At 28.2% G+C, this 15,434-nt stretch overlaps 2 protein-coding genes across 6 annotated transcripts in view; both read right to left on the minus strand.

The window, feature by feature from the left end:
* The window catches only part of LOC100213297 (trafficking protein particle complex subunit 12), a 52,345-nt gene extending 43,606 nt beyond the window's left edge, over window positions 1–8,739 (minus strand). The window contains exons 1-5 of one of the 4 annotated variants that reach the window (XM_065814314.1): window positions 7,627–7,755; window positions 7,228–7,334; window positions 3,754–3,892; window positions 3,581–3,682; window positions 6–178 (exon numbers count right to left, since the gene is read on the minus strand). In XM_065814314.1, the coding sequence (XP_065670386.1) occupies window positions 6–178; window positions 3,581–3,682; window positions 3,754–3,892; window positions 7,228–7,325 (512 nt within the window). In that variant the 5' untranslated portion in view covers window positions 7,326–7,334; window positions 7,627–7,755. Of the gene's footprint in view, window positions 1–5; window positions 179–3,580; window positions 3,683–3,753; window positions 3,893–7,227; window positions 7,335–7,626; window positions 7,756–8,247; window positions 8,522–8,612 lie in introns of those variants that run through there. The other 3 variants (XM_065814317.1, XM_065814316.1, XM_065814315.1) reach the window with 3 other exon arrangements.
* Window positions 8,740–9,799: 1,060 nt separating this feature from the next.
* On the minus strand, window positions 9,800–14,820 carry LOC136088983 (uncharacterized). Of its 2 annotated transcripts, XM_065814321.1 has the most exons (6): window positions 14,292–14,807; window positions 13,026–13,977; window positions 12,674–12,819; window positions 11,742–12,276; window positions 10,607–11,560; window positions 9,800–10,434 (listed from the first exon to the last, which is right to left on the minus strand). In XM_065814321.1, the coding sequence occupies exons 4-5, from the start codon at window positions 11,859–11,861 to the stop codon at window positions 10,919–10,921; spliced, it is 762 nt and encodes a 253-aa protein (XP_065670393.1). In that variant the 5' UTR covers window positions 11,862–12,276; window positions 12,674–12,819; window positions 13,026–13,977; window positions 14,292–14,807; the 3' UTR covers window positions 9,800–10,434; window positions 10,607–10,918. The 2 variants fall into 2 exon arrangements, with proteins under 2 accessions (XP_065670393.1, XP_065670392.1); XM_065814320.1 differs by having other exon boundaries at window positions 12,674–13,977; window positions 14,292–14,820.
* Between the last annotated feature and the right edge of the window lie 614 nt (window positions 14,821–15,434).

Here is a 15,434-nt window from a genome sequence, read left to right on the forward strand (position 1 = left end):
CTAACTTTTCAACAACGGCTGATACAACAAATGCTTCTCCATCTTGATTAGCTAACTGTTCTTCAAATTCTAATATGCCTTCATGTTTAAGAGTAGCCAAAAGCATAGCATGAGCTGATTGCAAGCAGCTTGTTAAAACCATGGAAAATTCTTCAGGGCTGACACCATCATCACCATTCTAAAATTGCAAATAAAATATAGTGATAATAACATTTGACAACAGAAAAATTGTAAAAAACAACAACAACATTATGCTAATTTGTTAACTTAACATAATTTGTTTGTCATAAGTTCAGAAAAACTAAAAAAAAAAAAACACCACCACTACAGTGACCCTCGCTTTATAGGATTTTTTACACAAAGTGACATTTCCTAAGCAAAGTTTGCTATTGTTTTAATATTTGACCAAATTTACTGATTACAATTAACTGTACATAATTAGCATTTTATTACATTTAACTCTCTGGAATTCTTTTTATATTTTTGGATTCTTTTTATTTAAAAAGTTATACTAAGTTTTATCAGATCTCTGGCATTGTTCAAACTTAAATAGAGAATAAAATTGAAGAAAACAATTTTTATAAGCAAAACAGAAAACATTTTAAAACTTTTTAGGAAAAATCTGCATGTGGCAAAACATTGTTTATATTAAGTTAATTTGCAAATTTATTACTCCTGGTAATGTTCAATAAAGGTAATTTTACTCCAGGTAATGTTCAATAAAGGTGAAAGTCCATATCTCAACTTGCAAAAAAATTTGCAAAAAAATGTTAACCAGAAAAACTTGTGGTTTCATAACTTTTTTTTATCAAAGCTATTTAATTATATTACAGGCCTTGTTTTAAAGCGTTATACATAGAGCGATTTACAAACCCCTTAAGCAATTTTACATAAGCAGTAAACGATTTTGGTTAAGTGACTTTTTATCATTTTTTAACTTTCAAATTATTCTATAAGATAAAAGAATTAATTTTTAAAAAAACCACATTAACTTTTGAATGACAAATAAGTAAAAATATTTGTTACAAAAGTTTGAATGACAATTATGTTAGATATAAGCGCTATTTACGAATGAAAAAAACTCAAATAAAATTAAAAATTTATTTTTGTTTTGTTTTTATTATAATAATTGATTTTTTCACTTTGAAAAACACTAATACTTCAAGGCTGAAGCAAAGATCATTATAATATAATCTTATTCTGATAAAAAATATGTATTTAATTTAAAACTAAATAATAAAAATATTTAATTTTATTCTGATAAAAAAAATAATAATCTAGATTTAAAAAATCTATAATTTAATTTTGATCTAAAAAAATATATTTAAAATTAAAGTTAATGCTTGGGTTTAACTTAACTGTCAAATTTATTTAAAATATTACTAAATATTGTTTAGTATTTAAATTTTATTTATTCTTAAAAAAAAATTAGCTCATTTTTATCACAATAGTTTTTTTGGATTTTCCTTTCTAAACATTTTTTTTTTACTCAAAATTAAATTTTCAATAAAGGGCTGCATCAAAACGTAAATTAAACTTTTTTTTATAAAATGCAAGTCAAATCACAACAACTATTTTTTAATAAAAGATATATACACTGATACAATTTTAACAAATGATGTTTGGAAAAATCTTTGCTTTCACATCAAAATCGTTAATAAAATAATAAATTTTTAATAAATAAAGTAAATAAATGTAATTTTTTATATTTGCTACTCGCTAATTTTTTTTTAATAAAAAATCATTTGTAGTTGCAAAGCTGTAATTAGAAATTTAAGAAATAATCATTTAAAAATTCGAAACTTTAACATATTTTAATTCATTTATTTTGTAATATTAAAAAAGAAGTTAAATAATATTTAAATCATTTTGCGTTAATTAATATTATTGCAGTAATTTAAAAAAGTTAATGTCTTTAAAAAACAAAAAAGTAAAGAGAACTTTATGACATCAAATTCACATTACTTAAGCATTTCTTTATTTAAAATCAAGGCCTGTATTATTTAGCTATATTACAGGGTGTCTGCCAATATTTTAAGGTGGAATTCCCTGATTTTCCCCTGATATTTTCCTGATCCACCTGTTATCTCTGATTTAATTTAAAGTTACTCAAACTCAACTTCAAGAAAAGTTTTTTTGGATTCTTTTGGAAAAATTCTTTTATAACTGCAAAAAGATAAACAGTAACACAACCCACATTTAAAGTATCTGACAAATAAAACTTTATATTAAGCGTACGATATGCAATTTACTTAGGTTACCTAAGTTTGATGAAGAGCCACCTTACCTGATTTCTTTAAAATTTAACCCAATATCCCTGATTTATTTGCAAATATCAGAATTCCATAACTTTTCCCTGTTTTTCCTGATTTGGCAGGCACCCTGTATTAAATACTCTAAGATTGTATATTAAGTCTTATGTCTGTTATATGTATAAATGTAATGTTTAAGTAAGTCTATAAATTGATGAACCTATGATCTGACTATTTTCAAAATGGCTTAGAGCATCTAATGCCTAAGATTAAGTCTCCCCTGGTTAAATGATTGAATGTCCCACCCCTGGGGTATATATTGGGCTAAAGCTATTCATATTCTAAATGATATTGAATAAATAATAAATTTTATTTAAAAAGTTTCTTCTTCTTCTTTTTGATGGTTTTTTAAACAATTTTAAAATTTTGATTTAATGCATTTAAATCATTATAGCAGTTGCTTTCATTTTTAAAGAAAAACTTGTTCACATGAACCACTTATTCACATGAACCACATATTCACATGAACCACGTATTCACATGAACCACGGATTCACATGAACCATGTATTCACATGAACCATATATTCACATGAACTACGTATTCACATGAACCACTTATTCACATGAACCACGTATTCACATGAACCATGTATTCACATGAACCACGTAACTAATTTATTTCTATGATAAAGTTTTCATAAAACATCACTGAAATAATTAAGATAATTAGAACTATTATCAACTAATTTTCTAACAACATTTTTCTAACAACATATCAACAAGCTTTTTAAGTTATTTAAGAATTTGTATTTGAATTTAGGTTTTATTTTTTTTCAAAAACTCAATTGCTTTTGCTTTTGCTTGAACAAAATATTTAATTGAGATAACAAATGTACACAAATTGGAATTTGGGAATAATTCAACAAGGATAACCTTTTCTTCTTTAAAAAGAATGCACAGTACAGGTGCATGCTCTTCTTTTAATGAACAGTACTGGAAATTATTCTTTGAACTTTTAAATTTTTTTTTAAATTGTTATTATACCCTTGCTCAGTCCTCTCTTCACTTCTAAAACACAAAAATTGATAAGCAAGGCTGCTGGACAAAGAGAGAAGTTATTAAATAAAATAAGTTGCATAAATCATATGTTGTATTTAGAATATCAATAAATTATTAATAAATTAAAAATAATTTGAAAATAAAAAATAATTTAAAATGAAAATAATTTTCTTAAACAATCAATTAAAATAAATGAAAACTTTAAACATATTAAACTATAATAAATATTTTTATTTTTATTAAAATGTAATAATAAACAAACATTACCAGATTAAAGATTTTAAACAGGAGTCTACATTTGTCTTTTAAACTTCCATGCAAACATAAAGCTGCCCCTGTTACAAACTCTTTAAGATCAATTAAACCATTCTATTCAAAAGATTGATCAAATGATAAATAAAAAGAACTAGAAATGAAATTTAAAAAAAAAAAAAGTTTACCTTATCCTGATCAAAAGTTTCAAACAACTGCTCAGCTATTAAATCACTTATACCAAACATTTTTGCAAACTTATCACGGTTTAACCAGGTTGGTTTTTGAATAGCAACTTGTTCATCTCCTGATTTTGATGATAATTCTCTAAATAAATAAATCTATATAATACTTATTAAAATAGTTTCATATAAATAAAATTTAATTTTAAAATATTTGTTTAAATGTAAAAATGCTGTAGTAGAAAATATAAAAAAATATATTTATAAAATAAAAGCACATAGAGTGGCACCATGAAGTCATACAGATTTAAGGAGTCTTTAGAACATTTAGGAGAATGAGAGTTTCAGTACATACTCTGACTGATTTAGAGAGAATATGCAATAGAATGACTGATTTAGAGAGAATAGGCAAGTAGAAGTTAACTCTGACTTAAAGTACTCCTCTGTAAGCACCGACAAATAATACTTTTAAAACCCAAATAGCAAACAGTAACTTTGTTTATCTTTGTGAACAAAGTTTAAAGAATATTTGTCTTTGGCCTAAAATTGTATTTAACTGAATATTAATATTCTTTAAATTCAATGAATGAAGATGAATGCAATTTTTGACCATTACTCATAACAAAAATATGACACTTTTTGCGCTAATGTTTCAGTAACTTAATATTGCTTAAACATTTTTATGAAAGATAAAAAAGAAAGAAAGTAAATAAAAAAAACAACTTTTTTACAACATTTATTTATTTCAAAATCTTCTATTGTATTCTCAATTTATGTTCCTCATGGATAGTTTTAAGCTTTGTAGACCAGCTTAACATTTGTAGTGTTAAGACCTTGTCCAAGTGACAACTTTGCCAGTTCCAAAAAAAAATTTCTTAGATGTTGCTGATGGACTTTTTTTTTTGTAGTATAGTCAAATTGATAGCAGAGATTTTGACTGAAAAGTAATGGGACTTTATTAGAATTAGTAAGATCACCCTGGTACTAGTAGAATGTAATCCAGCACAACCCAGCCAATATCCTGCAGCCTCATAGAATTTGCTTATCTAGGCAAAGGCTAAGAGGAGTTAACTCTGACTTAAAATACTATGGGGTTCTTTGGTGAGTAAAAACTAGAGATGGTGTCTTGATAAAAATACTCGTTTTTGGCAGATATTAACTGCATCTGGTTACTCTTTTGTAAAAGTTCTCTTAGGCAAAGACTTTAGAAGTAAGAAAAAAAGTTCTGTTGACCAGCTTTACACCTTTTTTTTTTATCTATTAGGCTGGCATAGATGTAAACCTGTGTTACATTATTTCCTGCCAAGGATGTTGAATGCTGAATCTTCATAACTCTACTAATTGCTTTTTGCTTATGCTTCTATATCCTAATGAGGGTACAGCACTAAAACTCAGTTTAATGGTTCTAAGGCCAGCCAGAAGTAAAGTTTCTAGAACTATGCGTTAGGTTTCAGAGAAACTGGTTCCATCAACAGCTGTAAAATATCAGAGTATTAAAAATACCATGTTGAACATAGATGGTATTTCTATCAATCCATTTTGAGACCACATAAGGAGCCTTTTGTTACAACTTTAAGTTAAATAGAGGGAATGAGACAACGGCACAGGTCATTATCTATGGTCATTATCTATAAGTGAAATGTGACTAAAGTACCTAAAAGTATTAAACTTATTAGGCATCACAACCGCCTAATTGTTTCTATTTATTTAATTTTATCTATCATTTACAAATATTCATTTTCAAAGTAACTTTTCATCCACTGAATCTTTCCTTTTGCAAAATTAATAAGACTTGCTCTTTTTAAGACTAACTTAAATTTGACTGTTTCATCTTAGGATCTCAGTGTTGATGGCTATTATCATTTGATTTGCAGAGACTCCAAGAGTTACAGGCTTGGACAGGGCACACATTGATTCACCTAGTTGTCTTAAAACCAGATTTGAATCCTGTGACTGTTCTCTTATGTGCTTTTATTCAGCATCTCTTCACACTTAATCACATTTCTCTTTGATTTTTATCATTTTTCTATTTCTTAAGACTACATAACTTGCCTCTCCACTAATAAGTCTGTTTCCTAAATAATCTCCCAGATTCAGCCAGGCATGGAAGTTTATGCTGGTTTGAAGTCAAGTATTTACCCCAATTTTTTACCTTCGTTTGAAGCTGTTATTTCCAATTAAAATTATTTCTTTCATCTTTTTCACAAAAACAAATTGACAAAAACACTATTTTGTTATTGCAAGAAATTAATATATAAAAGTGCTGTCTAATGTTAAACTTCATTATTCTCAGTTTTTGTATTTTATCACAGAAGTTAGGCTCTAGAGACTTTTGGAAAATCTTCAACAGTGTCATTAACAAAGGCAAACTTAATATTCCATCACTAATATATGGATCTGATCTTATTACCTCTCCCAAGGATAAGGCAGAATTTCTTTTTAATTTTTTTGTTTTAGGTGCTCCAAGAAGACCTAACAGTCTTGTCACAGAGCACCACAGAAGAGCATTCAAATAGGAGGTTCATGCCTCCTTCCTTACTAATGGTGTGAACTGTTTGCAAAGAATTTTCCTTTAATTCATCTTTTGAATCTAATGACCACACTCTTCCTGTCAGCCCAGAAAAATAAGCTAGTCCATTGTTAGATATCCAAATCACTACAATTGCTAAAGTTATTTGTATGGCATGCTTAACTGCTCCATAGGCGAGCTTATGAAGAAGTATTTGAATGGTCCAAATGAAGTATTTGAGAAAATTATTAAAACTATTGAATCATTTTTTTCTAACCACAGTACTGAAATCATTCTTGAAAGCAAAAACTCCTTTTCATTTCAGAATTTTTGGAGTATTTTCATTTCAGAAACTTTTGGAGTACCACAAGAGCTTATGCTCAGTTTTTTCTTGATCTACTTTGGGAGTGTTAAACTATGTTATTAACTCAAAAAACCTTTTCTGCTTCGGTGGGTTGGATCATGGTATGTACTCACTAAAACTTTTTTACTTTTTATAACATTTTATTTCCAGCAAGACTAGAATTAAAATTTTAAAATTGTCAAATTGGCAGAAAGCAATCACTGGGCTGAGAGTATCCAGACACCTCATGCTTCACCATTGCTGAAGTTAGCTCTAGAGCAGGTTGCAACAAATTTTGAGAAAAGATTGTTGCATATATTGATGATGAACAAACTACACGCTAAACACAAAGATTGCTATAATAAACCAGGTATTAGATGTAGTATTTAATATTTGTAAAAAAAAAAATCTCTTTTTACAAAAATTTAAATAAAAACAAAAATGCAACTTTCATCTTGAGGTTTAAGTTTTTATAAACATGTTCAAGATGTATATAAGGTACAAAGTTTATGGTAAATAAAACATAAATTATGCAATAAAAATCCTAAACTGTAAAAAAGTCCCAAAAATGTACTAAAAATTACAAGAAAGTACTGTTTAACATAAACATAATTAAATTGATACTTACTCAAAAGCAGCCTCAATATCTAAAAGCTCCATTTTAGTGAGTTTGTTAATAGCATTTTTAAATCGAACACCATCTTCGGAGGAAACATTTTGACCCATTTTTTGTACCTAAAAATAAATTTAAAAAAATAGAAACAACTTATTTTAAATTGTTCATCATGTCCATGATTAATATCATTATTGTGATCATTATCATTATCAAAGGAATTTGTTGACATAAGATATAGGCATATTTTAATTCAAAATTCATTTTAAAAAAACAAATATGAACATGTTTTTTAATCATTTTCATAGATTAGTGTGTAACTTTTAACTCCTGTTGCTTTTAATGATTTTTTATGATTTTTTGTGAATTTTAATGCAAGTTGATTTTAAACAAAATTAAACATCTTATACTTACTGATAAATTTTGATAACTTCACATTACATCCTTAGTCTTAAAATCTTGCAAAAGAATTTTTTTTTTTAATTTATGGTATCTAAAGATGCAAGTTTTATTTACCATAAACCACAAGATTTTCTAGTTATTTATATATACAATTTATTGAGGATGAAAGTGTAAATATACTTTTAATATCCTTATGTTGAAACATCAATTCAAGTAAATCAAAAGCTTAACTGGTTTTAAGAACTGCGCTGAAATATGCTACTATAAAGATATAGCTTTAAATTCTTTATAACATAAACCAGTTATATAGACTTTATAACGATGTGGTTTAAGTATTTAACTAAGTTAAAAACTAACTTGGGATTTTTAAGATCACTTTTTTTTAAATCACTTTTTATATATAATATATTTAATATAAATAATATAAAATAATATTTAAAATCACTTTTTCAAATACTATTTGCATAACTGTTTTTTTAAATTGTAAGTAAAATATATATTTTAAATTTTAGATTTTATTAAGGTATTTGATATTTAAAATAAAAATTAGAAAATACCTTATAAAATACATATCGTATTTTATAAGGTATTTAATATTTATATTTTATAAAATATATTTAATAAATATGATACCTAAGTATCTAAAGTTTTTTCTTAAAACCTTTTTTTTTATTAATTTTTCCTATAATTAGAATTTATGTCAAATATCGATATACTAGTATGGCCAATTTTAAAGAATTCATAACAAGTTACTCATTTTGACGAAGGTCGTTTTGCGCTGGACGACAAATTCAAAGCCAAAATATTAGCCAGAATGGGAGAGCACGCATATAAGTTAAATTTTTTTAAATCTATTTTCTTATTTTGTTAATTTTGTTTATTATTATTACTTTATTATTACAATATTATTTAATATTTTTTTTTTTTTTTTTTTAAAAAGCGCCGTTGAATAACGTATTTTTTTATACTAACGACGGATTAACGTAAGTTTTTTATACCAGCTAAAACAGCAATTCCATGATTAATGGGCGTCCTATGATTCAACCGAATCGTAAATTTTAATTTAGCACCGAATATAAGAAATTTATTACACAACCGAAAATATTCACGAAAAAAATTAGAACCGAAATAATTTCAATCGAATTTTTGATCGAAAGTCATAACTATTTAGAACCGAAAAAATTTCGATCCAATTATCAATCGAAATGTCATAAATAATTTTAGAACCGAAAAAATTTCGATCGAATTTTCGATCGAAAAACGTGAAATAAAGTTTTTAAATTAAATTAAAATATAAAAAGAAAGGATTTTGTCCAAATCCAAATTTTTTCGGTTGTAAAATTCGGTTCCTAAAACTTTCGGCGCAAGAAAGGATTTTGTAATTCGATCCTGCAATGAAAGTATACTTTTCGGTTCTAAATTTTTCGGTTGTGAAATATTTCGGTAATATTTTCGAGGATAAATATTTTCGGCTCTATCATGTGACACGGATTAATGCGTTAATGCGTTTTTAATCGAGAAACAAAAGTGATATTTACATTTTTAAAATAAAATAAAAACTTTATTATAATAGGCCGGTGGCCATATAGCAAAAATGTGACTAAAAATGAGTTTTCGTTGGACACTTGTAATAACTAAGTTTTTTGTTTCGATATTGTTAGAGCATGGTACCAAGATACGAAAAACAGAAACTTGCCCCATTTTTGCCCTGCAGTTTTTGAGAAATTAGGGCTTGGGTCTTTTACCCCAAAAGGGCAATGGGAAAAAAAATTATGGTCAAATTTTGTGAAAGTGATATTTTACTTGTAGTAAATTAAACACTGAATGCATTTTTTCTAACAACATTGACCTTAAAATGCATTGTTTTCAAGGATAGACCCGACGTTAATTGAGGTTAGGGGGGAAACAATTAATAAATTTTTGTTTATTTAGTTGGCAAATGTGGACCTTTTAGCTCATTTAGTTTGCAAGTTTAAACTTTTTTTGTCGGATCAGCTTGCAAATTTGGAATAGTAACCTTTTTAGACTTACGCCCCCCCCCACCCCCATTTACTTGATATCTATTCTCGCCGGCCATGTCTCAAGATAATAAGTTTTGTTTTCGTCGATGCAATACCTCGTACTCATATATTGTGTAACAAAAAGTAGAGCACCTAAAGTTTAAAACAAGAAAAAATACTAGAAATGTCAACTATTTTTTATTCATCAAGATCGCTTTCTGACTCTATTTCATCATCATCATCATCATCAGCATCATCATCATCATAGAGTCTTTCGTCAAACGAGGTGTTTTCACACGCTTCACCGCATGCGCATAGATCAGTGCATGTGATTCCGTTTTGTTTACAAGAACATCGATTTGTGACGCAAACAGGTTTGCAACAGTGAACAAATTCAAGAAGTAAATCGGGTGCAGGTGGAATTGTTGTCCAAACCAAGTTTATCTGGTCTCCATTTAAAGACCAACCATAGCCATCGGGCGAAGGAACATTTAATATACCTTTCAATGCATTTTTTCGGATGTAAGCATCATAATTATCACGTTTAATGTGTAAAATAAGCGAATCATAATTTGGAGGAGCATTTCTTCTGTAGATTTGCCCATTTTGAACAAGTAATATCGTGCTTTATTGACAACATCTTTTTTGCTTGCACCATAAAGGTGACAAACAAATTTCTGTATGCCATTAACAACGTCATCTGATACATCTTGTGACATTCCGTTACCTCGGAATGCTGTACAATATTCTTTTTTCTTTCCTGCCGTCTTTAGAGCAGATAATTTACCTTTTCCTTGAAAAGCAGACACTGCATCACAACCTAAGTAATAAGTAGAAACACTTCAAACATTTACGTTTTCAGATACAAAATTAGTTTAGATAAACAGCACAATTTAATACATTATTTTTGATAAAGTAGCAAAATAGTGCATGAAATAAATTCTTTGCAAGAAATATAATGATTTCACTTATGAAATTTAATTTGAATTTACCTGTAAAGGAATGGAATCCAATCATTGCATCACACCAATCGTAACCAATCTCTTTTGCGATTTTATTTACATTAAGGATACGTTGTTTGTTTCCACATCCTGTTTCAAAATGAAGAGTTGCAGAGATGAATCAACTATGGTAAAATGCACTTACGAACACATCTGTATCGGGGCTTGCAAGTATAACAATCGAATTTCTGAAGCAGTATGTGCTATCACCATGTGTAATAAATATCTCTATTTCATTTATTGCATAACCTTTCCATTCTTCCAAGAGAAACTTAACCAGTTCCTCTTTATTGCTGCCAACACTCATAAACTTCTTCCATTGTTTGGGTACTTTTTAATCAGGCCCAAATATAGTAACATTCTGGACACCAGATTCAGCTCGTCTTTGTCGCTCGGCGTGTTTGATAATAATATTTCGATACCTGTCCGTAACAAAGTCAACTCTATTTGACTTATGGCAAAATTAATTACCATAGTGAATATCAATCGACTGAGTTTCTCAAAATTTTCGGGTATAGGTTTAATTATTTGCAATATAGCCATACCGTCCAAAATTAATGCGTTGTTTTTAGGAATATCCACTGATAACTTATCGATACATTTATCTTCGAGTATATTTATAAGCTTCGACTTCGTTGATTTTATGATACCAACTGAGGCGGGAATACTAATTTCAATAATAATTACTCTAATTTCAACAAACAAACCACTTTCAATATACCAGTGGAATTCAGAAGTTCCATGTAATTCCATTAATAACAAGCAGAAATCCTCTACTTCACGTCGGTTGTCAACATCCAAGGAGTTCAAGAATGATTCAAATCTAAGGCGACTTAAAGCTTCAAACATGAATATATGCACCATTATGCTTCTGTAATAGTGTTTACCTGTGAGAATACCTTTAATTACTTCCTCTGCCACTAGACCAGATTCAATGACAATATCCTTAAATTGAGACTGATATATTAATGCCCAAAGTTTACAGTTTTAATAAACCAATAAATGATAGCTTGCAAATTTTTAAAAAAAATTAAAGTTTATAATTTTATCAAAATATCTTTCATCTCTAAATAGAAATAGCTATCTTCTAAAATTTTCATCCTTATGTTTAAAACTAATTAAATACCTTAAAACCGAATCCATCAAATCTTTTAGCAATAGCAGTCATAAATGACATCATAGTATGAAATTCGCCAAGTCTTACTACAAATCTATTCGAAAACTCAGGTTCCTTCCACCGAACCATTTGAATTTTTGAATACACAGCCTCATCACAGACAATTACTCCATACTTCAAATTTAGTTTGTTTATAATATCAACACTTCTACGTAATATTGTGTATATTGTTGTAATATCAGTAACAGGAGCATCAACAACTGGTAAATATCTAATGTACGAGACATGAGAGGCAGCTTTGTTTTGACCAATATTGAAAGCAGTCCAACTTGGAAAGGAATTTTATTGAATTTGTCTTTTGCATAATAGATAAGCCCTATCCTGATCCTTGACTTTCTCTATTGATATAGATAAAATGACAAGATCAATGTTTATTTTTTCGATTAGCTTTTTAAGCTTGGGTGATTCTTTTTTTCCCAATCTGATAACATAATATGCTAGAAAGTGGTTCTTGAATAGATTGAAGTCGTTTTGAAACTGTTATCTAATAAAAAAAAGTGAAATGGTATGAAGTGGGTTACTAAAAGAATGAAGTTTTTTTTTATAGAAAATACCTAAATCCAATATAGAAACATAAATGAATGAACCCCTACTAAAAAAAATAGAATTGCTAGCTATAAAACTATGTAGTTTTAACAAACAACATAAATATTTCAAAAAAGATCATAAAGTTTCTAATTTTGATTTAGTATAATTGATATGCAGTGCTCCATGTAAGGGGGGAAGGGCAAGATGTCATCCAGCCACCTTTTTAAAAACTATAATCCATTCTTTTCTATATCTTTCCTAACATAGCAACGATCAGACAAGAAAAATTATTTTTATAAATTAGTGAAAACTGTCCCTTTAGTTTTTCCCCTTACATTGCGCACTGTTTATACCTCTCTTTTTTCTTGGGTTGGTCCAATATTTAAAGGTTGAACAATGATTCCATTAGCCATATGAGTAGCTCCTTTCTCAGATCTTGTTTCCTCACCGAAATCAATGTTGTCCCAAACCAAAATTGACAGTCATGTGTCTTTAGTTCCTGATTAAAAATTTGATTTAGAAGACCAGAAATTTATTGTATAAACCCGATAAAAAAATTAAGCTATTATTAAGATAAATTATATACTTATTTTGATTTTTTGAATATATTATTGTTTGTATTATGGTGATAACACTTACAAAAGCCTTGCTTTGATCACTTTAGAATTAAAATTATTTTTCATCATAGATACTGTTTAATCTTACCTTGCGGTAAAACTACATCTTCCTTTAGATTGATAGATGCTAATGCTATTTCATACCTCATTGTGGCTGAATATGATATACAATGACCAAAACCACTTAATATTTTTATCAACTCTTTTGATCCAGTTATCTGGCTTGTTGCTATTGTGACAATGCCACAGATTTAGGTGTTTGTTTGTGCCCAACTGAACTTATATAAATGCAAAAAATTAAATAACCCAGGTGGTACAATGTTCTCTATATTTTTAAATGAGAATTCAGAAGATAATGGAGGCCATGTTGAAAAGAAATCAGGAGTTGTATTTATTATATTTCGAAAATGCAATGCTGTTCTATATATGCTACTCGTATCAACAAATTCATAGTTGATATTTTGAGGTTTATCAGTATCCGACAAAGGTTCTGTTTGAGAAAACTCACTTTGTGATGTTTCATTATCATAAACAAGGCTCTTTTCAGCAAAATGGCCACTTGATAGATTTTCAAGCAAAGCTATTTTACTTGAATTTCTTTTACCAGGTGTGTGGAAAATTAATTGTGGAAAAGCTGCTTGAATCTTTGACTTTAAATGGGACACTTTATAATTACTGGCATCAATATTTTCTTCATGATAAACGATTTGAAACAAACAGACTAAACGACTTTGGCATAAACATGATTTTTTTCTTTTTAATTAATTTTTCTATTATTATTTCATTTGAAAATATATCAAAAGATTTATTTTAATATTGAACTTTAGGCTGACCTTTGTGCTGATTTGCTAAACACTTTGTATAACTTATGTAACACGTTTGATGATATTTAACTTCAAGAGCAACACAGTTCTTTCCGTTAATTTGTATAAGAATATTTTCATTGAATTTATAGTTGGCTGCTTCTCTTAACCTCGCACAATCAAATGTTTCTGATCTTGAGAGCGATTCAAGCATTCGTTGTAGAGATACCTGAAACTCTAAAAAGCTCTGAAAATTAATATTTCTAAACAGTTATTACACTCTCAACAGTTATCATCAAAAAGTCACTCTAATGCAATTAAAAAAAAAATTAGTTATATTGTAAAAATATAATTTTCCTGTTAAACCGTTTGCAATACAAACAAAAAATTATTTTTTTAATTTTAATAATACTTATTTCCGCACTATTGACGTCAACCAAATCAAACAAATTAAAAAATAAAATAGAGAGATTTTTGAGAAAAACTATGTTATAAAGTATGCATTAGCTATAGATTATTAAATAAAATTAGTTAATAATGTACAATTTTACCTTGTCATGATTCCATTTTTGTTTCTTTTGACATATTATGCATATATCTGGCCACAAATAATTACTCTCACCCAATTGTCTACACCGAATTTTTTTCTTTTTGGCTGAGCTTTGTCAGTGCTTGCATTTATATATGCCGATTGTTGCATTTCATCATCTATATTAGTTTTCCTACATTCTTTTAGCTCAGTTTGTTTTGGATGGTAAAAATAACCCATGGAAAAGCTTTCCATTTCTATATTATCTGCAATTGAGTTGAATTCCTCTTCTGTTTTAGCGTTAATGGTTCTAAAACAAAATCTTGCCATATCTCCATTTTTTTTTTTGAAGTTTGCACCACCTTTTTCGTGTGCTAAATATTTTTTTTTATAGCTTTAGTACTGCATTTTTTTATAGCTTTAGTACTGCATTTTTTAATGCATTTATTCGGTATATCATCAAAATGAAATAAACAAATATTGTCGCTTAACGATGTAGCTGCCATTTTGTCTGTTTATATTTTTAACCAAACGTGACAAAGATATTTTACGGAAAGATTTATTATAAAGTTTTAAAAAACATTCGGTCGCTTTAGTTGTTCCGTAAATTATTAATTATCAACGATAGACTAATCGTTAGAAAACGATAGAGCACGATAAAAGAAAGTAAAATGATAGATTGTGAAAAAACTGCAGAGTAAAAAAGGGGCAAGTTTGCATTTTTAAAATGTTAATACTAAGAAACGCTTGATTCAATATAGAAATTTCAGTTATTAGATGTGTCCAACGGGATGAAGCGATAATCAATATTGGCCACCGGCCTATAATATTGAAATAGCCTAACTGTATTATAAAAACTAAACTTTTCATAATTTTCATTTATATTTTTATAGACACGCTCAAAATATGCGCGCCACAACGTGACATCAATTTATCACGCCGTGACGCTCTTATTTGTGCAACAACTTATAAACTTATAAAAAAAAAAAAAAAATGGAAGAAATTTGTTTTAACACCACTGATCCATAGGATCAAAGCCTATGGATGAAGGCATAACACGAAACCTTTTTTTTTTTTTTTTTAATGTTTTGTTTACATTTGACGTAATATATAAATTACATATTTTTCATATATAAACAAGGTTTCTAAAAGCAGATCACAATGA

The sequence above is a fragment of the Hydra vulgaris genome, chromosome 12 (assembly GCF_038396675.1).
Source record: "Hydra vulgaris chromosome 12, alternate assembly HydraT2T_AEP".
NCBI lineage: Eukaryota > Metazoa > Cnidaria > Hydrozoa > Anthoathecata > Hydridae > Hydra > Hydra vulgaris.

Coding starts and splice junctions, on each gene's coding strand:
- LOC136088983 (XM_065814320.1), bottom strand. CDS start 11,861: ATGGTTCGGTGGAAGGAACCTGAGTTTTCGAATAGATTTGTAGTAAGA. Junction 11,561..11,741: donor TTGATGGATTCGGTTTTAAG/GTATTTAATTAG, acceptor TCTCAATTTAAG/GATATTGTCATTGAATCTGG.